At 37.9% G+C, this 21,758-nt stretch overlaps 1 protein-coding gene across 1 annotated transcript in view; it reads right to left on the bottom strand.

Moving 5' to 3' along the window:
• The window catches only part of cpne2 (copine II), a 41,465-nt gene that overhangs the window by 16,622 nt on the left and 3,085 nt on the right, over positions 1–21,758 (bottom strand). Inside the window, exons 3-10 of the mRNA XM_008412494.3 lie at positions 13,824–14,003; positions 13,570–13,644; positions 11,506–11,577; positions 10,680–10,763; positions 9,736–9,825; positions 9,467–9,565; positions 7,690–7,776; positions 6,579–6,638 (exon numbers count right to left, since the gene is read on the bottom strand). Of these exons, the coding sequence (XP_008410716.1) occupies positions 6,579–6,638; positions 7,690–7,776; positions 9,467–9,565; positions 9,736–9,825; positions 10,680–10,763; positions 11,506–11,577; positions 13,570–13,644; positions 13,824–14,003 (747 nt within the window). The remainder of the gene's footprint in view (positions 1–6,578; positions 6,639–7,689; positions 7,777–9,466; positions 9,566–9,735; positions 9,826–10,679; positions 10,764–11,505; positions 11,578–13,569; positions 13,645–13,823; positions 14,004–21,758) is intronic.

The following is a 21,758-nucleotide window of genomic DNA, read 5'->3' on the forward strand; positions in this document are numbered from 1 at the left end:
CACGGTGAATCAAAATTAGTGTCAGTTTGCATAAGTAGCTAGTGTAGAAAATATGCTTGAAGATATTCTGTGGACTTGTGCAGCTAAAACGCACCAGGACTTTTGGTTTGTTTTGGGAGTCTGCATATCAACAAAAGACAATAAAAAAATTAATTCAGAGGAGCAGGTATACGTATTTATATATAGCAGAGATGTAACATAATAAAATTACACTTAAAGCATTCAGTCTGCAGTCTGAATACTGCTGGATGTTTCTCCCAACTCCAGCAGGATTTATTCTCCTAATGGCTCTAAACCGCGGAGCTTAAGAAAGCTGCAGGATTCACGGTTCCTCTTTTAGTTTTAATAGGTTATCAAACGCTGAGCAGAGCACAGAGGAGAGAGTTTCCTGCTACTGAAACCATCTCATCAGCGAAAACTGGGAGATCAAATGGAGAAGAGTGAATTAGCAACTGAATAAAAGCAACTGCAGCTGATGTTTAAAGGGACAGTTACTGATTTTATAGCATTTCTGGGTAGTTTAACACTTTTAACAGCAGCAGGTTTTATATCTAAATGTCATTTACACTGACTTGTGTGAACTAATTGTTTCTAATAACGGAACAAAAGCATTTTCAAAAGTAAATATGTGATAATAGCTGTAAATATATGCATCCATATTATGTAGTGGAAGTTTGTAAAATGAATAAACATAAAACATCGACTCTGCTCCGCATCATATGACTCAGAGCTCGTCTGTTGCTGCATGTTTCTCATAAATACCGACGGAAAACAAGCCACACTCTGGTCACTGCGTGACATAAAACTCAGTTTGTTTGTTTTTCTGATGATGAAAGTTCATGTAAACATTTATTCTACTTGATATGAAAGCTGAAGAATTTGAATCATCTCTAAATCCACATACAGTAACCATCTGAGATCTTGTGGGAATCTTTCACTATTTCATCTTTCACTCTGATACAACAACAATATGAAAGATGAGCTGCAGAAATCTACAGTCATGGTCAATAAATTAGAATACGAGGGGGTACCCAAAAGTTTCCAGAATGACGCTGCTGCACGCGCAGTTTTTGTAGTACGCGATTCTGCCACTAGTTATTTGTTCAACCACGCCTTCTCAATCAGTCTGCCAAGCGGCGTTGATGTGGAAGGTTTCGTCTACCTGCAGTGAATTTTCTTGTAAGAGCTATTTTGTCCAGCCGTCGTTTTTCTTCATGGAGAAGTTCTATGAGCAGCTGAAGCTTTGCTTCCTGCTCGGGAAAAAAGCATCGGAAACCATTCAAATGTTGAAGACCTTTTACAAGTTTCTATGTGTCAAGCTCAAGTTTACTCGTGGTTCACACTGCTTTAAAAATGGTGAAATGTCAATTCATCAACCGCTTTTTTCCGGCTTTTTTCTGGCTTCACAGCGCGGCTGTGAAGTTTTGCTTCCTGCTCTGGAAAAAAGCGGTTGATGTTCAATTGACATTTCACCATTTTTAAAGCAATGTGAACCACGAGTAAACTTGAGCTTGACACATAGAAACTTGTAAAAGGTCTTCAACATTTGAATGGTTTCCGATGCTTTTTTTCCCGAGCAGGAAGCAAAGCTTCAGCCGCGCTGCTCATAGAACTTCTCCATGAAGAAAAACGACGGCTGGACAAAACAGCTCTTACAAGAAAATTCACTGCAGGTAGACGAAACCTTCCACATCAACGCCGCTTGGCAGACTGATTGAGAAGGCGTGGTTGAACAAATAACTAGCGGCAGAATCGCGTACTACAAAAACTGCGCGTGCAGCAGCGTCAATCTGGAAACTTTTGGGTACCCCCTTGTATACGCCCCAATGGGTCTCATTTATCAGATTAAAAGCAGATATTAAACATAATTCACATTAAGCCCCTATTTCTATTATTCTTTATATTTGTATGTAATATTGTGACTTTAAATGCCATCTCTTAACTACATGACAAAAAAAATCATAATTAATAGAAATAAAGGCTTTCAAACATCCGTCTATGTGTAAATAAACTTTATAATGCGTTTCATTTTGTGATAAAGTTCTTAAAATAAATGTCCTCTACAAAAATATTCTAACTTATTGAATGGGTCTAGTCAAAGTCCTGATAACATCAGGTGATTATTCTTAATATCAGAGCTAAATGCAACTTTTAGTGTAACTTTATAATAAAAGTGTCATTATTTACTGAATTAAACTTCATGACAACAATCATAAATATTTATGAAAGCTCCTTCATGTTCATAATAGATGATATGTTTATGTCAGTCTCATGCAAACCCCTTCAAATAAAATATTACCAATAAAAATATATGTATAGTTGTTAAAAGTTAGAGGGGTATGAATACTTCTGCACTGTACCATTGTTTTCTATGAGACTGTAAATATGACTAAACATCTATTACATCATCTAAATTCACTTCTTTCTCTCTCTTAAAAAAGAAAATGTCCTTAACATTCATCAGCGGCGCAGAACGTCACCATGGCAACAACAGCTACCTTCAGTGCTTCAAGTCTCGCTTCCGACAACAAGGTGGCAAAAACAGGCGGCACCAAAGAGACGCAGCCATTGTCTGAGCTTCAACGCAGCACCGAGCACGGCGCCAGCCCAGAAAATCTGCACAGCGTGTTCTGTGTCAGAGTTCTGCTCAACCGGACCCGGAAGATCCACAAAGCAGCTGCTGCAAAGCGGGCGAGACCCAAACACACGAACCCTGCCTCAGAGAATGACAGCCGCACGGAGAGCTGCAGCTCACCATTAACTGATTAATCAGATGATAAATCCGGCACATTTTTTATTAAACCACTTCAGCATGTTTTATAAAATATTAAAAATACATTAAAATGCAAATAAATAAACAGCTCAATTTCTATGTTAAGCATGAAAATAAGCATTTTATTGAATAAAATTTAATAGCAGCATTCCTTTAGTGAACGCTTGATCGTTTGTAGCAAAGGACGCATCAGAAGCTAAAAAACAGAGAATAACTGAACAATTGGAAATATTTGTGTATATAATTTGAACCAGGTGAAGCTAAAACTGCCACTGCAGAAGTTCTGGGTGGAACATATTTACACTTTCTGAACAGTGTTACTGTTCTGATTAAGTCTGTGTTACCGATTAATCAATTACAATATTAGTTGACAATTATTAATCAGATTAATTGTTTCAGTCCTACATGCATATATATGAATTATTCTGGGTTTTAAAGTTTATTTCTGAATGAAGAATTTGTGGTCAAAAGCCAGAACCAGTTGGTTTATAACAGTTTAGACACTATATTACATTCAGAGAAGGCGTCTAAAATGATTTACTGAAATAATTTAAAGTTAGGATCAACAGATTTAATGTGTTAAATTCATAAACCCAGAGTTGAATTACAATGTTTACATTTAATGAGTTTAAAGACAAGAACTTTTTAGAAATTATTTCTGGATTTTATTATGTTGCTTCATTTAGAAGATGAATTAAAAACTAAGATTCAGACTTGATAAGAGCAGCAGCATTTCTGTCTATTAACGTTTTTTATTTGACAAATGAAGTCATTAAAATCAAAAGAGCTTCTTCTGGGTGAAAGTTGCTGATCAATATGAGGAGGTTGAACAAATCAATGCAACAACTTTTTTTCTATTTACTGTAATCACCCAATACATCCAAATATATCCTCTCAAGTGCAGGAAAAGGGGTTTTATCACCTTATGTTCCCTCAGAAAATTAAATGAAAACCATTCTGGCAGCGTTGGATTGCATCGCTGAGTGATTTAAACGAAGTGAAACTGGGACTTCACAGCCATGAGGGCCATGCAGACGTCTCTCATGGGAAGCGATTTATTACGCCGCTGTGCTGCGTAGACTCAGCGAACACATTAAGAGTAAATTAAAGCTTGTGAATTCAGTCTCCGCCTTAAGAAAGAAAGAAAAGCTTCATAACTGGATAATAGAACCATGAACGGATTATTAATCTGAACAATAATGTTATTCAGAGGAGCTTTCATCTAAAATGAAATAAATAAAGGACACGTTTTCATTTCCAGAGCCTCTTGCTCTCCCGTTAATTCTTGTTTAACTTTAGAAGTTTAAAATGAAAAGAAATCATCAGAACTGACTTAGAAATATTCAATTCCAGTTAGTTTGTGTTGCACATTTCAGCAACAAGGCAATTCAAAAGCTCTACATGATAAAAACACAACAAACAAACAGGAAGTACAAAATTAAGAGAAGAAATTAAAACTTTGCTCCAGTTATTATTAATCAAAGGCAAATTTAAACAGCTGGGTTTAGCCTTGATTTAAAGGAACTCAGTGTTTCAGTAGGTTTGCAGTTTTCTGAAGTTCATTCCAGATTAGAGGAACTGAATGCTACTTCTCCATGTTGGGTTCTGGTTCTGGGAAGCAGAGCCAGAACCAGAAGACATGAGATGGTGTTGCAGTAAACAATGTGACTGAAGATAAACACATGGATGAGTTTCTCTATCCTGTTAGTCGTCTAATTGTGAAAATGTTCTTCAGATGACACAAGGCCGACTTTGTTACTGTCTTTATGTGACTCTGAAGGTTCAGGTCAGAGGTCATCCTGGTCTCTGGTTTCCAGCTGTAAAAACTGAAGCTGTGTGTTGACTCTAGATCAGGGGTGGGCAGCTCCAGGCCTCGAGGGCCGGTCTCCTGCAACTTTTAGAACTTCAACACACCTGAGTCAAATAATGAGGTCGTCAGCAGGTCTCTGGAGAACCTGACTGCACTTAGGAGGTGATTCAGCTGTTGGATTCAAGTGTGCTGGACCAGGGAGACATTAAGAGATGCAGGTCACCGGCCCTCCTGGACCAGGACTGCCCACTCCTGCTCTAGTTCGCTCCTCTTCAGGTCCAAAGATAATAACTTCAGTTTTGTTTCTGTTCAGCTGGAGAAAGTTTTGGCTCATCCACACATTTATCTGTTCTAAGCATCTGTTCAGTGCTTGGATGGGTTCAAAGGTCACATGGTGACATCATAACGTAGAGCTGTGTGTCATCCACATAGTTATGGTAGCTGATCTTATTTCCTGTTCTAACCTGAGCCAGTGGGAGCATCTAGATATTGAATAACAGGGGTCCTAGGATTGAATCTTGGGGAACCCCACATGTGACCTCTGACCTCTTCGATGAGGCGTTTCCTCTTGAAACAAAGGAATCCCTGTTCTTTATGTAAGATTAGAACTGGACAACACTGAGGTCCAACAGAACCAGCACTGTTTATGTGGATGTCATCGAACACTTTGACTAGGCCAGCCTCAGTACTACGGTCACCATGGAAACCAGACTGAAAGACCAGACTGAACAGACATTGTTAGAAAGCTATTTAACTGTTGAAACAACATTTTTTTCAACAGTTTTGCTGATGAATGGGAGGTTGGAGATCCGCCTGTAGTTCTGCAGCAGTGATTTGTCCAGATTTTTCTTTTTCTATCAGAGGTTTGATGACTGATGTTTGTGCAGTAAAGCTAATCGAACCCCATCCATGTTTTTGTTTACTTCTGTGTTCTGTCAAGGCAATTGCTAATATTATCTCTGTTTAACCATTTAGTCTGTTTTAGTGACATCGGCTGCCGTTTTCCTCCATGATGGATCTGGATGGCATTTAGCCAAGTGCCAAAAAGATACTTTGGGAAAAAAAAAAACCTGAGCAGCAATTTTTCTGTCTTTGAATCATTAGCCTGTTACATCAACAAACTTTCCCTGGAGCCATTTTCTCTTAGCTTAACTTTATTTGCATCTCAATCAAAACTCATATTGACACCATTAGTATATTTTAGTAATTACTGAAAGAATTGTTTCATCATACTTGTATGATCTTTCTCTCTCACTTTTATAGTTTATTTTTAAAGCTCTTCAAACTTTGCCTCCATATCTCTGGTTTATTTTATTTCAGATTTATGTTTTTAAATGTTATTTGTAAAGAGCTGCAGTGTTTTGTAAAAGGCTACAGTACGTAGATCAATAAGTGAATGAAAGAAATGTGTTTCCAACCAGAAAAAAAATGTAGTGAACCAAATAATGCAAACGTTTCTTCTTTATCTGAACGTTTTTTTCTTTGAAAACTTTAAATGTATTTTGAGGATTGGAGAAGGAAAAAGGGAAGTGAATTAGTTTCTTTGTTTTCATCCAGAATAATAATAAAAAAGCTCGGTGTGTGTGAGCCGTTATAAAGGAGCGTTACACAAAAAGATGTGATGTAATCAGGAAAACAAAAAGTTTCTCCAGACCAGAGTTTCATCCATGTCTGGAATTTACAACGTCTCTCTGATGTTAAACACATTTCTCTTTATTTTAAATCACTTTTATTTTAAAAATTCACCTATTTTTTTGGCAGAATAACTCAATTTCCCCCCTAGTACTCTCATTTTCTCGCCACTCAGTACCTGCTCCCTCTCTGCATGTAAATGCCTGCAATCCAGCTGAAACCCGGGAGATGAAAATAGGAAATCTGAACATTTTCCATCCATTTTGGAGAGCAGAGCCAGCGGAAACATGTATCTCATTATCACAACACTGCAGATGCTGAAAAGGGAACAAAAGCTAACAGGCATGCTGACATCGTACTCACTGTAAACATCAGCTGGCATCCTCCCAGAATGTAATCCAGAAAGGTGTAATCGTGTGCAATCTGAAACGGCAAAAAGAGCAGATTTATGTTTTCATGTGTTTGCTTCTTCATGCAAAGCTTTGTTATTTGAAATTTAGATTAAAAATTTCATTTTGTTTGACAATAATTCCCTCTCCAGTTGCAACAAATGTTCAATTTTAATCCCTGCTCCAAGCCAGCAAATAAAATTAATATATTAGCAACTTTTCTTCATTTGTTCGTGCATGAAAACAGCCAGGATGAAGAAAACAATCAATTATGAGAGCCTGCATGCACACGGCTTTAATGCTGTTTTAATAGGCAGCTAAAGGTTTCAGCTTTATGCGTCATCTGTGGCGCTCCGAGCTCCGGCTCTAATTAGTTACTGGCGACCAGGTCTGATCGGATGTGTGTAAAATTCAGACAAGCCAATTCTGTTTCTTTCGGCTTCATTACTCCAGTTTATCTCATCTTAAAGCAGCGATCTCAGCTTCAAAGTAAAATACACAGAAACATTTAGATTCAGTTTTATTCATTAAATGATAAATATTGTTTGCATCTGTCTAAATAATTTATTTGTGTAAACCTGCATTTTTGCCACTGTGGAGACTCAAAAGTGCAAAAGAATTGAGGAATGTTTTAAATTCTGATGAAAGGTATAAAGAAATGAGAGTTTCCAGATTAAAGGATAGCTAAAACCACAGATCAATGTGTTTTATTGATACATTCTCTAAATGGTTTATTTAGGGTTCTATCTTTATGCTTCTGTGCACATGTTTACAATTTGTGTAAATTTGTTTACTTTAGCAATATTTTCCTTAAAACCGCCTCAGTGCTGCCCTCTGTAGGTTGACCAGCAGCTACTGCAGTTTAATTTTCCTATTGGCTACAGCAGTACAGTGCGGTTTAACTACATGAAAGCTCCGCCCACTTTAGGGGATTTTTTAAAAATTATTTGTCAGGGAGCAAAGTTCATCTTTCACAGGGAGATTGTTACACATTGTTACACACTAAAGGAAATTAACATCCATTCATCCAGGAACCAAGTTGTTCGTCCATCCATCCGTCTTTTCTTCCATCCATCCATCCTCACCTTACAGGACTTTAGGATGATGACTCCTGAGTTTTTGTAGTTTTTCTTCTTTTTCTGTTTCTTGGGATTGATGCAGTCAAACTCCACCTGACGAGTGAAAAAATGTGAGAGAAAGTGTCAGAAAAGAAAAAAGAGGAGAAATGTACAAAGAGAAAGAGGATGGGTGAGAGCAGAGTTGAGAAGAGGCGACAGGGATCTGACTGCGGCGGTGTCTGGGTCTCCGCCTACGGTACCTCCAACTGGACTGACAAACGTTCAGTATCAAAACCCAGCCGGGCTTCCTGACGGGACTATGAGGAAAAAACCGTTAGTTAATGTGAAGAAGGTGAGCAGGAAACTGCAGAGACACGTTAAATTGGAGAGTCTTTGATCAAAAAGGACGTTTGAGACGCAAGCACAGTTTAAGTCATGATTAATGTGACAGGTAAACGCTAAACGCCGTCACGCTCCTCCGGCTCGGATAACGGCTGCTTCTCATTTCATCACCCTTCTTTACAGTCTCTATTTTTTCCATCCGCCACCTCTCCATCCGGCCTGTGTCGCTGTTTGCTTGTTATTTAGCAACCCACCCCCCGTCTTTACACACACATCATTATCACACATGAAGGGGAGTCAGTGGGAGGACACACACACACAGAAAACACAGGGAGCTGCTAATGAATGAACTGCGCTCTGATCTGGACGTCTTTAAATCTTTAGCTGACCAGCAGCAAAAAGGGGAAAAAAAAACCTCAGAGGAGAGAAAACTTGCATCTGTGAGCAGGATTATTAGCAAAAGAAGTGAATAAATTGATTTTTCGTTTCATTTTGACAGTAGGATGTCAGATAATGAATAAAGCTCACAACATAATCCATGTCAATTAGTTTGCCAGGCATTAATTCCTCCCGTCTGAGTTTAGTTTTTATTTGTGTGAAAAGCATCGAGTTACAATGAAATGCAAAAGTATACACACCAGTAAAACGTTTCCAGAGTTACGACCACACAGAAAGCCTATGTAAGCTTAACTTTTCTGCCCTTAACGCTCTTTCTCAATTTCACTGTGAACTTTAACGTTCAAAAACAAGAAATGTAATTTATTTACTCTTAAATTAATCCTGGATATAATCAAACGAACTCCACTTGGTAGAAAAAAAACTTTAACTGAGTCATTGTATGTTTATTTTCACCTGCCTCATAATTTCCTGAATTATTGTGTTTTACATACAGATAATGTCATTCAGTTCACCATCGTTGCTTACACACGGTCATTCATTAACCCAAAATACTTTCACCTTACATTCCACCAATCTAATGTACTGTTGCTATGTGTTTTGTACTGTAATATATAATTAATTTAATTTAAAAAGATAAAATAATAATTAAGAAAACAAGAAAAAAAGTGCTAAAGACTGAAATTCTTAGTCGAAAAGGTCGACTTTCACTCTCCATCTGCTAATAATGAAAACAACACACTGGTCCAACGTTTGAGTCGTTTTATTTCTTTATGTTTGAAGAAGTTTTCAGTTCTGACTAATAATTCTCAAGATTTATCAAACATATTTGATTTTTTTTGCAAACAAAATGAAGTTTTTGCAGGAAATTTCTGATGATCAGAAATGAAAATATTGTTTGCTTAATTGCTTGGAAACTAGACTGAAAAGTAATGAAATAATTTAAACAATCGCTCAGAATTGTAAGCTGTCAGGATCACGAAGGGTTCAGAAAGTCTGAAGTAAAACCAAACAGATTTTAGAGACACTGAAACACAAACGCACCAACGGTAACGTCGGTTTTTACCTCCACTGAGTTCTGCGCTTCGCTCATCTTGGAAACTGTGGTCTGAAACTCTCCGATGAAGTCATGGCCGCCATCGTTATCGTAATCATAACACAGCACCTGTCAGCGAGCAGAACGCAGCGGATCAGACGGTTTGTCTTCCGTTTTCTACTCCACACAAGAACAAACTGCTTCACCAAGCTCCAAGAGATTCACTACTTCATTCAACGCTTCATTTTTTAACAGCACAAATGACCAAAACGTTGGTTTTCAGTGAGAGAAGGACCAACCTTAATGTTTCTCTCCACATCTCCATTGCACAGAGAAATGAGAGGCACAGTGAAGGGTTTCCACACCGGGTCTAACGTGTTCTTTATCACCTGAAGTCACAGAAACAGCATAATTCAACCCGACAGTAGCAAATCTACAGCTGGAGCCACAGAGGAGCACATAAACATGACTTTCTAATAACTGTTAAAAGAAATTAAAATACAAGTCAGGGTAAAATTTCTTACTGCCAAGAATGATTCTCTAAAGAAATAAAAAAATAATGTAGCATTTCAAGTTCAGAAGTTTTATAGAAGAAAAAAAAAAGATTTAAAATCAGATTTCTCATCTGTGCAACAACAGAAAAGTAGAAAACAATATTCAGCCTAACAACTGCAGGTCCTACCTGCTATAACTAAAACAACAAAACAAAATGGGAGTCAGAAGAACGAACATTCTGTCCCTGAAGGCATCACTGCTTCTAAACAGCCAATCAAACTCATCAATCAAGTTATTTAAATAAAGAAATCAGAGTAAAAGTTCAGTCCCATCAATGAACTCGTCTGGCAGCTTTTATTTGATTTGAGCACAAAAATGATCAGAAGAGAAGAAGTTCCTCGTCTCATTTAAGAGCCACTACGTCCCAAAATGAGCGTAAAAATGAACTTTTCCCCCGTTCCTCATGTTTGATACATGAGCCACTGTGAATGTGTCCCTTTTTAAATTAACATGAAAGTCAAATGATGCTTCATTTAGGAGTCAAATTTTGCTGCTAAACTTTGCTCTGTTTGCTCTTACAGAACAAACCCACTTTGCAAATGCATGTGCACAATTTATCCAGCTAAGAGCACTTAGAGCTGGTCGTCTCATTTTCATGATTCTGTACACGTTTTGGCACCAAGTTTTTTTTAAACTTTTGCAACTGGCAATAGTTGAGTAGATGATTTAATTCACAGTAATGACTAACCTCTGTCCTGTGCACCAGCATCCATTTACCATCTTCCCCCTGTTTGTGAAACTCCAGGTAGGGATCTGATTTACCAAAGAAATCCTGCAGAGAGCGCAATTAAAAAAGTGATCAACTTTATTTCACTTCATTCTTTCTCACCCTTAATTTCTCATAATAGCCTCAGCTGGAATGTTATGATAATTTAAACAGCGCCTTCGCCAAAAAGGCATTTCAGCAGCAGCAATTACTGTTTTTAATGCATCCTGGTGATTTAACAGGAGGGTGCACAGCAGGTACGCGCCCGGATGAGCTGAAAACAGCTCAGCAGCTGCTCCACTCTGTTTAAATTCTGCTCAATTCAAGCAGCTTCATTTTACTGATAGATATAAGCAAAGAGAGGAGCTGTGAATGCAATCAAATGTGGCAAAAAAAACAGGAAAAAACACAATGAATGAGTCATGTTTAACGAGAATGTTTAAATGGTTCTGCTCAGCAGAGCCATTGTTAGACACTTTTCCATTTTCACACAAGTGGCAAAAACAATGCATCCTGCATTTTTTACACATTATTTTAAAAACAGTTATTTTTATTCCACCCGCATTTTCGCATTTTTAAAGAAGAAGGTGGTTAAAACATTTTCTGTGTGGGCTCTGTTTCTGAATTAGTATGCACAGGCTGAGTGGATGCACATGTTTGTGTTTGCATCCTGACTTTCTGCATGTGCCCGTGTGCGTGTGTGTGTGTGTGTGTGTGTGTGTGTGTGTGTGTGTGTGTGTGTGTGTGTGTGTGTGTGTGTGTGTGTGTGTGTGTGTGTGTGTGTGTGTGTGTGGCTCTGACCGCCTACCTTCTTATCCAGTTTACGCCCACTCAGGGTCAAAGTGATGATTCTGTTGTCAGACAGCTCCTGCGCTGTTATCTGAAGTAAAGGCACAGAATAACACCAGATATAACACAAACACAAACAACTGAGAAGAGCTGAGTTAAAAATCATCCACCATTACAGTAAAACAGCAGCGTTACCATAAAAAAACAGCCTGACCATGTTTGCTTCTACGGAAAACCAGAAGTGCCAATATTTTTCTCTATTTTAAAATATTTCCGTGAAAAAGTAAACCAAACAATTGTGCTTTACAATACGAGTTAAAAACTATAAGAAAAAAGAAAGTATGAACTATTTAAAGTTATTTTTCCATGTTGGGGCTCAAACTACAACATGTTTTGCTGCTTTTTATATAATGAACCAACATAAAGACGTGCATAATTGTTAACAAAAAATGTTCCATGGTTCTCAAACTGTTTACAACTAAAATTCTGAAAAGTGTGGAGAACACTTCTTTTCACACCCTCTTTCACTTCTTGATACTCCTGAATGAAATTCAGTGTTCATGATTTTATTCAGAAGTCGCGTTACTTGTAAACGCAATTCTATTTTGTTAATTTTTTCTTTTAATCTCTGGATTCAGATGTTGGTTAGAGAACATAAGAGAAGATTAAAGCAGAGTTAGGTTTGAAAACAACACCAAGCTTTGAATGCCAGAGCTAACTCTGGAGGAGCTACAGAAACTGACAGCTCAATAAAATTTACCGTTTAATTTTCATGATAACATTTGTGACAATTTATGAAAAATCCCAACAAATACAACAAAGTTTGTTTTTGAAATTTTACAAAGTGTTGGAAAGTACAAAGGGTGTGATCATGTTTCCAGTAAAAGGTGATTAGATATTCTGTCTAATGCAGTTATTTCTGAGAGTTTTATAAATAAATTATTCATTTTTTATCAGGTTCCAAAATTTTAATCCTTGTTTAAATGTAAAGAAATAGACACAGTGGATATTTGACTATATTATTATTCCTTAGAGAAGCATATAACCCTACAAATATATAAATAAATAAATAAATACAACTACTTTCTTACTTTTTTTAGTGTAGATGTAAAACAAATAGGCTACATCCCCTGAGGATATGTACATTTCTTATCAGGTCCAGCAGTCAGATCTAGAGTCTTCTGCACATCCATATCTGATTGCAGAAAGTTTAACTTAGTGGAAACTGAACAGCATGAACTATTGATTTGTTCAGAGCCGATTCCGTTTTTCAGTCTCAGAGTTGAGCTGTGAGTGTCAATACTTCTCCATTTAGTTTCTTCTTGCATTTTAGTTTCAGCAAGAAGAAACTAAATATGTCAGCCGAGAAGGTTTTCTAGTGGAAGTGAGGATACACACAGTCAGGTAATCCAGGCATGTTTAAATGTGAGCAGCGTGTCTTACAGTTTAATTCAAACGCATCATTTTATTCACCTTTATGCAGCAAGGATTTATTTTAAAATGGGAGTATTGTAATACAAAAGCATTTGCTTTTCACACCTGCAGTAGTTTGGGAACCAAAATCGCAACATTTGTTACATTTTCAGCTGCTTCGGTTCACTTTCACACTGAACTGTGTCAAACAAACCAAACCCTTAGATCAACCTGTTCCCCTCCTCGCCTGTGGGGGCGCTGCACAACGAACTGCTGACAGAAACAACACAAAAACCTCAGAAGAAGACGCTGAACACAGCTTCCTTCTTCACAAATATAAACAAAAATGGAGAAGCGTGAAATTTCAGCTATTGGAGGATTTCTCATTTCGCCCACCAGCGCTGGTGTTTATTTTGGTTGTTTACCCAGAATGCCCTGCACTGTAGTCCACTTCCTGCTTTTGGAGTGGTCTCCAGTCTGCTTGGTGTTCACATATGCATTCAAAACCTCACCAGAGTTCACTTGAACCGAACCCAGGCCGAGGTTTGTAGGCGGACCAGAGTTCACTTTTATTGTTGCCATTACGCATTCACACCTCCCCTAACGAACCCGACTTTCTGGGCAAACGGACAGGAGTTGGATTAACTGGATAAACTGTAATTATTCTTACCGTGACAGAACCTTTGCCAGCTGGCTTCCCATTGGCTAATATCAGCGGTCTGTGAAGTTTCTTATTGGACACAATCTAGAAAAGAATTAAAAAGAAACAATCATCTACGTTTGCTCTCAATAAAACAAATCCGGATTTTAATTTCAGGGTATTTTGCTGCAGTTTCCTTCTCACTCTATCCTGAAACTAATCACTTGGTGCAGTTTCCTGCACAAGCTGCAGAATTCAACATGTAGCAGAAAGTCATGCAGTACCACTCCCAGTGTGCAGACGAACTCTCCCAGGAAGTCGTGTTCGTAAAGCTGTGTGGCACACTTGTCTTCATCGAACATGGCGAAGCGAAGCTTCTGGATCTCTTCGAAGTGATAGTCCACCTGGAACTTCACTCCAAACACCGGGTTCAGGTTGTTCACGGCCGTCTCAGTCCGTCCCAGCTGGGAGAGAGAGAGCAGAACCAAAGGAATAAAACAAACAAGTTATTTCATCCTTTGTTCAAACTCTGCTTTTTTAAGGATGAGAACGAACTGGGTAGCAAAAAAAGTGCTTAATATGAGATTTTATTTTCAACCAGGTGAAGCTAAAACTGCCACTTGAGGAGTTAGAAAATTTTTACAGGTGAAGATTGATCTTAAATCTATTCCTCACTATTAATCAGTGGTGGAGAAAGTATTCAAAAAATGTACTCAAGTAAAAGTAAAACTACCACATTAACATTTGTACTTAAGTAAAAGTAAAAAAGTACTGGCTTTTAAAAATACTTAAGTATTAAAAGTAAAAGTACTTGATGAATGCATTACCTAATCGCTAATATCATTACGTGAACCGATCGTATTAAATTTTAATACATCAGAAATGTGCCATTTTAATGAACAATGCCACAGATAAAGCATGTTTTTATTGTGTTTACTCTGTAACATAGTTTAGACTTAGATATGTGATGCTATGCATCGTAATTTCAGGGATGGAAACATCTTGTCTCCTGTCCTAATATAACATGAAGTTCACTTTTTTTTGCCACTAGTGGCTTTTATTTTAAAAGAAATCCAACAGAAAGGGGATGGAAAGAAGGTGGGTTGGGGAGGATATGGAACCAAGGAGCCATGTAGCAGAGTTATAGTCAAGACCACCTACCCAAGACCAATCAAGACCAGCAAAAAACGTGACATAAAAAAAACTTTTACCTATCAAAATTGCTTCTCAAATTAATCTGAAAGATCCACATTCCCATAAAAAAACTAGATATTAAATACTTAGAGCTGAAATAAATTTAATCAGTAAAGATCCGTCCAGAAGAATCGGATCGTTCCTGAATATCGTACCACTATATATGGAGGTGTCGCATATATCGTCCCATATATGCGACACCTCAGTCAACACCTCCACACAATAATTCAGCGCATGAGTGACAACTTTTTTCATCGCAGATGCAACATGTGTCTCTGTACAGCTAGCTTAGCTAGCATCACGTCCACAGATCTTACCTTTCTTTAAGCTTTTCTTCCAAGTGACGCTAAAAGTTGGACGAAGTCCCACCGTCTGTGAAAGCGAAGCGCTGCTGATTTTACATGTAGCCATATATATGATTTATGCACCTATTATATTACTGACGATTAGACAGACATTCTCCCGCTCAGAGGAAACCACTGCGCATGTCTGGAGCGCCGCGTGCGAGTAAAGGTGGAGGCGATGGGTGACAACAGACACTAAGTCACGTTATTGCTGGGATTTTACGGCGCCATCTTAAGTCCATGAACTTCACATTTTAACGGAAAAAAAAGCTCAACGCGACTTGGATGTAACGAGTAACGCGACAGTTTTGTAGAAATGTAGTGATGTAAAAAGTACAGATACTTTCTGTAAAATGTAGTGGAGTAAAAGTAGAAAGTACCCATTATTAAATCTACTTAAGTACAGATACATGAAAATTGTACTTAAGTACGTTACTTCCCACCACTGCTAATAATCAACCATTTCAGCCAAAATGGGAAAACATTTGATGACATAATGAGTTTAAGTCAAGGTCATCAATAAATATTCCTCCTATATTAGACTGTTTTGTGCAGATTCACAGGACTAAATTAAAGAGCTGGCTTTAGATTTAGACTTTATTCATATGAAAGATAAACAACTTGCCCCTTATCTTCTGATGTTAACTGTTAATTAAAAGAGCTCAGTTAGCTTGGTGAAGTCACTTTTTGTCTAATTATAGAAAACAAAACCAGCCCAGACATCCCAGTGTGTGTGGGAGCCTCTAACAGGACAACAGGAGTCATGTTCTTACTGTGACGCCACTTCTGACTCACTGCCTGTTTATCCACCGTTAGATGAGGTCAGCGCATGTTTAGCCTGTCGCCACTTCTGAACTACGGCAAGCAGAAGCAGCAGTTTGATGCGTTGATGTAGCAGAGATGACAACTGTGAAGCATCAGCATCTTGTGAATGAATTACAACTGTGTGTGCGCTGCAGCAAAACGCTTTACATCGTCACAAGTCTTACTTCATTAATGTCTCTTTAGTTACAACTGATGCCAAGAAGATTGTGTTAAAAATAAACTGTTTTTGTATTCCCGACCCCGGTCTTTCTGCATGGAGTTTGCATGTTCTCCCTGCATGCGTGGGTTTTCTCCGGGTACTCCGGTTTCCTCCCACAGTCCAAAAACATGACTGTTAGGTTAATTGGCCTCTCCAAATTGCCCCTAGGTGTGAGTGTGTGTGTGCATGGTTGTTTGTCCTGTGTGTCTCTGTGTTGCCCTGCGACAGACTGGCGACCTGTCCAGGGTGACCCCGCCTGTCGCCCGGAACGTTAGCTGGAGAGGCACCAGCAACCCTCCCGACCCCACTGAGGGACAAGGGTGAAAGAAAATGGATGGATGGATGTTTTTGTATCATCAAGTTTATCAGATTCTAAAGTTATTCGTATCTCACCTCGAGTGAACAAAAACGTAAGAGATTGAAGGTTTTTATTTGTTAAGCAAAAAAATACATAACGTATTAAACAGGAAAATCAGTGGTGCTGATCAAATACATTGATTACTGGTTTCTTATTAGTGTGAAAATATCAATAAAAAAGTGTTTTCTTAGAATGACAACATGGAAAACATCAACAATCACCTTAGAAAATAAATCTTCACTGTCAGATTTCATCTTATACCAGATCCAATTTTCATCAATTTTTATTTGCCTTTTTTTCTAAAAAATAAAAATAAAAAATCGTAAATGACAGTAAATATTTTCAAAAAGTGTTTTTTCAAATATCCCTTCCGAGAGTTGCATGGTAGAGCAGTCGGGCCAGACTATGAGAATATTTGTTTAATTATGAGAATAAAGTCATAATATTAGCAGAAAATTACAAGAATAAAGTTGTTTTAATGAGGAAAAATCTTAATTTTTTGTTGTTATTTTTCATGTTATCCTCATTAAATTTCTACTTCATTCTCAAAATATCACAACTTTATTCTGGTAAAATTAAAACGTTATTCTCGTAATCTTGTGACATCATGATTATTTTCATTTTAAAGAAAATCTTGGCATGACCTTTATATTTCATTTGGGAATTGACATAAATTGTCAAACAAGATGGCCGCCCTGGGCGTGCTGACATCACTCTGAACTACGAAAGCACAAGAGGAGCATCGATGATGAAGAGCAGAGAACGGCTGCGCTTCACGGCTTCATGGGCGCCCGGCGGCTTTGAGTCACGGTGGATCTGAACCCGGCTCACCAGGCTACGCAGCTGAATCAGAACCTCGCAGCATTTTGTCCTCATGTCAACCTCATCTTTCATCTGCCCATGTTTACTATGATATGACACAACCAAAGACTGGAAAACACATGCGGACGCAGGAATTCTGCTCTGGAGCAAAAACAAAACCAAAAAATACGGTTTAGCTGCAAGCAGATAAACGGAGGAGGAATGGGTGGGATTACTCTGGGCGCTTAAATCTGCAACAAAAAGCTAAACATGAACATTAGAAATTAAAAAAGAAAAAAATTGGTTGTTAAAAGACAAATCCTTTGTGTTGTACTGAATATTTTCCATTATAGAAAATCTTAATTTGTAATATTTTTGCGCTAATTAAATGAAAAAAGTCTCCATCTGTGGGCCAGACAGAATCAGCCCAGGGGCCCTATATGGCCCCCAGACCGCACTTTGGACACCAATAGGCATAACTAAGAAAATAAAATGAGTTAAAATGTAGTCAACTCACATGAAGTTTATGGCATCAAATAATAATATATTTACCGTTTGATCAACATAATCAGTCTGCAGATGCCAGAGCTAAAACAAGCATAGCAGGGAGGAAAGTTGAACTCTCATCGCATAAGAGTCACTATCCTCGTTAAAAATGACTTTTGATACTTTAACTGTGGCACATCCAGCTAAAACGATGCTAATTAATTCATGCTAATTATTCAAATCTCAACAGCCAACAAACCACTTGACTGGATGTGTGCTCTTCATTCAAAACATCAAATTAAAGAGAATCTGTGGAGCAAATTCATATTTTCAGGAAATACATTTACATGGAGAAGAGCGTGCTTCTTTGTGAATTCCCTCAAATGACAGCCTTTTGTTAAAGTCTGCATATTCTGTATATTTTGAGTGGTGGGAGCATCGTGGTCATGGTACAGAAAGAGAGCAGTACAGTAAATGTTGGTTATTTCCAGTTAATACTGTAACGTAGATCACTGTGTTTGTAAAACAAATGCAAACCAAAAAAAGAGGAATTAAGAGCAGGAAAAAAACGACAGATGCACATGGAGAACATACAAACGCTACAAATACTTTATGGAAAAGTTTAATAAATAAGTACAAACCAGAGTTTGTCCTTTAATTCTAATGCAAAGTCATTTCTCATTTTCTGCAAATAAATATACAATTTTTGCTTAAAATTTCGGAGACACGTTGTCATTAAGAATGAAAGAACTAGATTCATAGCACTCAAAAATATACAGCTATAAGGAGTAAAATCAGAGACCATTTTAAGTCGTTCCAGAGTCGTTTGACTTATTTTCAAGTTAAAGATGAGAGACAGAACCAGTGATGCAGAGGAGCTGAAGGGCACTAATATTTAGTCAAACGCATCGTGAATGTGGAGCAAAAATAAAACAAATAGTGAATGAAAAACAAACAAAAAATCAAGGGGATCGTTTCACTTCATGAATCTGCAGCCAGGAGAGCTTTTTCACTTCACCATCAAAACCTCAGTAACACGTTATTGAATGGCTGTTCATGTTATGAACATGAGGGGATCTAAATATGCAAATTATTCTGTAAATAATTACAATTTTATTGCAAAGTTACATTAAAACTTGCATTACAAGTCAATTAAAAGTATCAATGTTGCATTAAAAGTGTATTTATTTATCAAATGACACCTCATGACATCATGTCATAAACATTCATTTTTATGACAGGTGTTATGTCAGTGTTTTGCACAACCCCTCACATAAAGCGTCACCAAAATCTCTTTTTGTTTCCGTTTCATTTCGGTCAGAAGATTTTGATGTAGATCCCTGAACTGTGACCTACTTACGCTGAGTGGGACATCTTGTGCTCTCTGGTGGACAAACCCAATTTGGTTTCAGTCATTTAAATAGATGAAATGTGGAGTGACATCATTCTGACTCAGACTGATTTATTTCCAACACGGTGGTGGAAGAAAGAAGAAACTTTCTTCAACGGCGTCGCAGTGCAGAAAGGTTTACAGAAGGTAAAGTTAACAGAACCACCAAATAAAGACTCCAGGCTCCATAAGGTGCTCCTTGCAGTCTGGTGAATGTGTGATTTAAACCTCAGTGACAGAACATCCCACTGCATGCGAGTTCTCACTTGCAGTGTTACAAGCTTATATCTGTGCTCATAACACGTGTGGAGATTAGCATTAGGATTTGGAGTTTGGAGAGGAGAAAAAAGATCACAGGATTTAGGAAATTGCTCGAGCAGACTGTTAACTGGGTGTTTTGTCATTTGCATAACTTAGATGAATATTTCCTCCAAGTTACCATCAAGCTCAGTTCGCTCAGTTACTGTCACCTTCATCTTAATTCATGTTGTCACCTCTCTGTCTTTCACCCCCGGAGAGAAAACTGCCTTGTCGCCCGGTTTTCTCTCCCTCTCTTGTCACACTTTTTCCCCCTCGGTTTACCCAGCTGCTTCTCGTGCCTCTATCTCCTAACGCAGACGGATATAGACGCAAAACGAAGACAGAATGAGGCATAGAGAGGTGACGGGATTTGGGAAGGCGATGGGAGGAAAACAAAGCGAACAGGAGGCAGCCGGAGAAGGTGAGAAAGCTGCGAATGTGAGAGAAACGGCGAGCTGCGGATAAAACCCGAGAAAAGGCGCGGGCCCCGCTTCGCCTCCTCCATCGCGCCCTCACTACAGGAGCGCTAAGCTTTTTGTTTCCCTCGGCGTTGCCTTGGTAACCGTTGGCAATTTCGCATTGGAGCCACATGCCCCGCTGACCGACAGCGCGATGCAACCCAAGGCACACGCCTACACACACACACGCACACACACACACACACACACACACACGCACACACACACACGCATTCCCAAAAATCTGATTGCCCTGTTAACCAGCTGTTTGCTGCAGAGATGCCTTGAAGCTGCAGCCCACACACACACACACACATACACACGCACACACACACGCACACACACACACACACACACACACACACACACACACACACACACACACACACACACACACACACACACACACACACACACACACACACACACACACAGTACCTAAACTGGTGCAATGTGGTATTCACATTTGGGATTTTAACAATATAAAAAGAAAAACAAAAGACATTTATAGCTTGGACAGTTGAAATCTCCATGTTGAACTGCTGGTGGTCGTATGCAACGCAGCATCAAGTACCGCTGAAATGATTAATCAGGTTAATTACGATTAATCGATTATTGAAGAAATCGTCAGCTACTTTATTAATCAGTTAATCAGTAGCTGAAGTTTACAGATTTTGACACATTTGCTCGTTAAACCCCAACACTGTTAGAGCAGTAATTGACCCAAAACTCCACCAAAATATTTACGTTTTGCATTTTAGTTGAAAAAACATTTTTATGTGTAAATATATTCTACCCAGACTCTTCAAGGGGCATTTTTAGCTTCACCTTGTTAAAATTCAGTAAAGAAAAATCAGAAAATTAAGCACATATTCCTATCAAATTATTAATTAGTTAAATGAAACAATAACTGCAGCCTGCTGTGTTGATGTTAAATGAAGCAGAAAGAGATGATTTAATCTTATTGCATTTTAGAAAATAAAATATTTATTTTCTTTTTTTCCAGCTTTATTTATAGATTTTGAATTTTAAAATGTAAATTTTCTTTGTTTAGAAAATGGAATTGTTTTGTTTATATGCACTTTTGCATATTTTTAATATTGCATGACATAAGCTGAAGTCGTTAACTGAACAACTTGGCAGAATATGATATTTTTAAAAATCTAATTACTTGATTAATTGTCAAAATAATTGATATAATAATTGATAATAGTTGGCTCTATCAAAGTGTACCAATGGTAAAAATAAATAAATAAAACACCACATTATAACTGACTTGCCATAAAACTATGTAATTAAATAGTGTTATCTTTTTGGTTTAGGTTAATAGAGAACATAAACCCCAGATAGTAATAAATAAACATTAAATTCATTGTTGTCATCTTAGTATTTATGATTTTATGGATGTTATTGTCGTTTTTTTTACCTCACTATCCTTGTAAGCAAAGTTATGATTACTGCAATAATCATAACTTATATTGAGTTCTTGTTGACTCTCTGTTTGCTTCTGTGTCTTCAGATAAAAAAGAGAATTTAATGCATCACTTGATGCTTCTTCAGCTCAGGATGTATTGACTACAGAAAAAAGGTGAGGAAAGAAAAGAAAACCCATCAGTTAACAGGTTATTAATAGAAATAACAGCATCTGTGGAGAGCCTGAGGAGCAGAATGGCTCACAGCGTCTCTGCAAACAGATGTCTCCCCTCAGCATCTTGATTTATAAGAACCGTTTAGCTTTAAGCTGCATTTGTGAAACTTTTCTCAAATCCCAGCTGGTATTTCTGACCTCTGAGAGCAGGACTAATACTTTTCCATTCAGGCTGGACTTATAAACAGCAGCAGGTGATAAAAAAAAGGGCTTGAC

The sequence above is a fragment of the Poecilia reticulata genome, chromosome 6 (genome assembly GCF_904066995.2).
Source record: "Poecilia reticulata chromosome 6, P_reticulata-male-v2, whole genome shotgun sequence".
Taxonomy (NCBI): domain Eukaryota; kingdom Metazoa; phylum Chordata; class Actinopteri; order Cyprinodontiformes; family Poeciliidae; genus Poecilia; species Poecilia reticulata.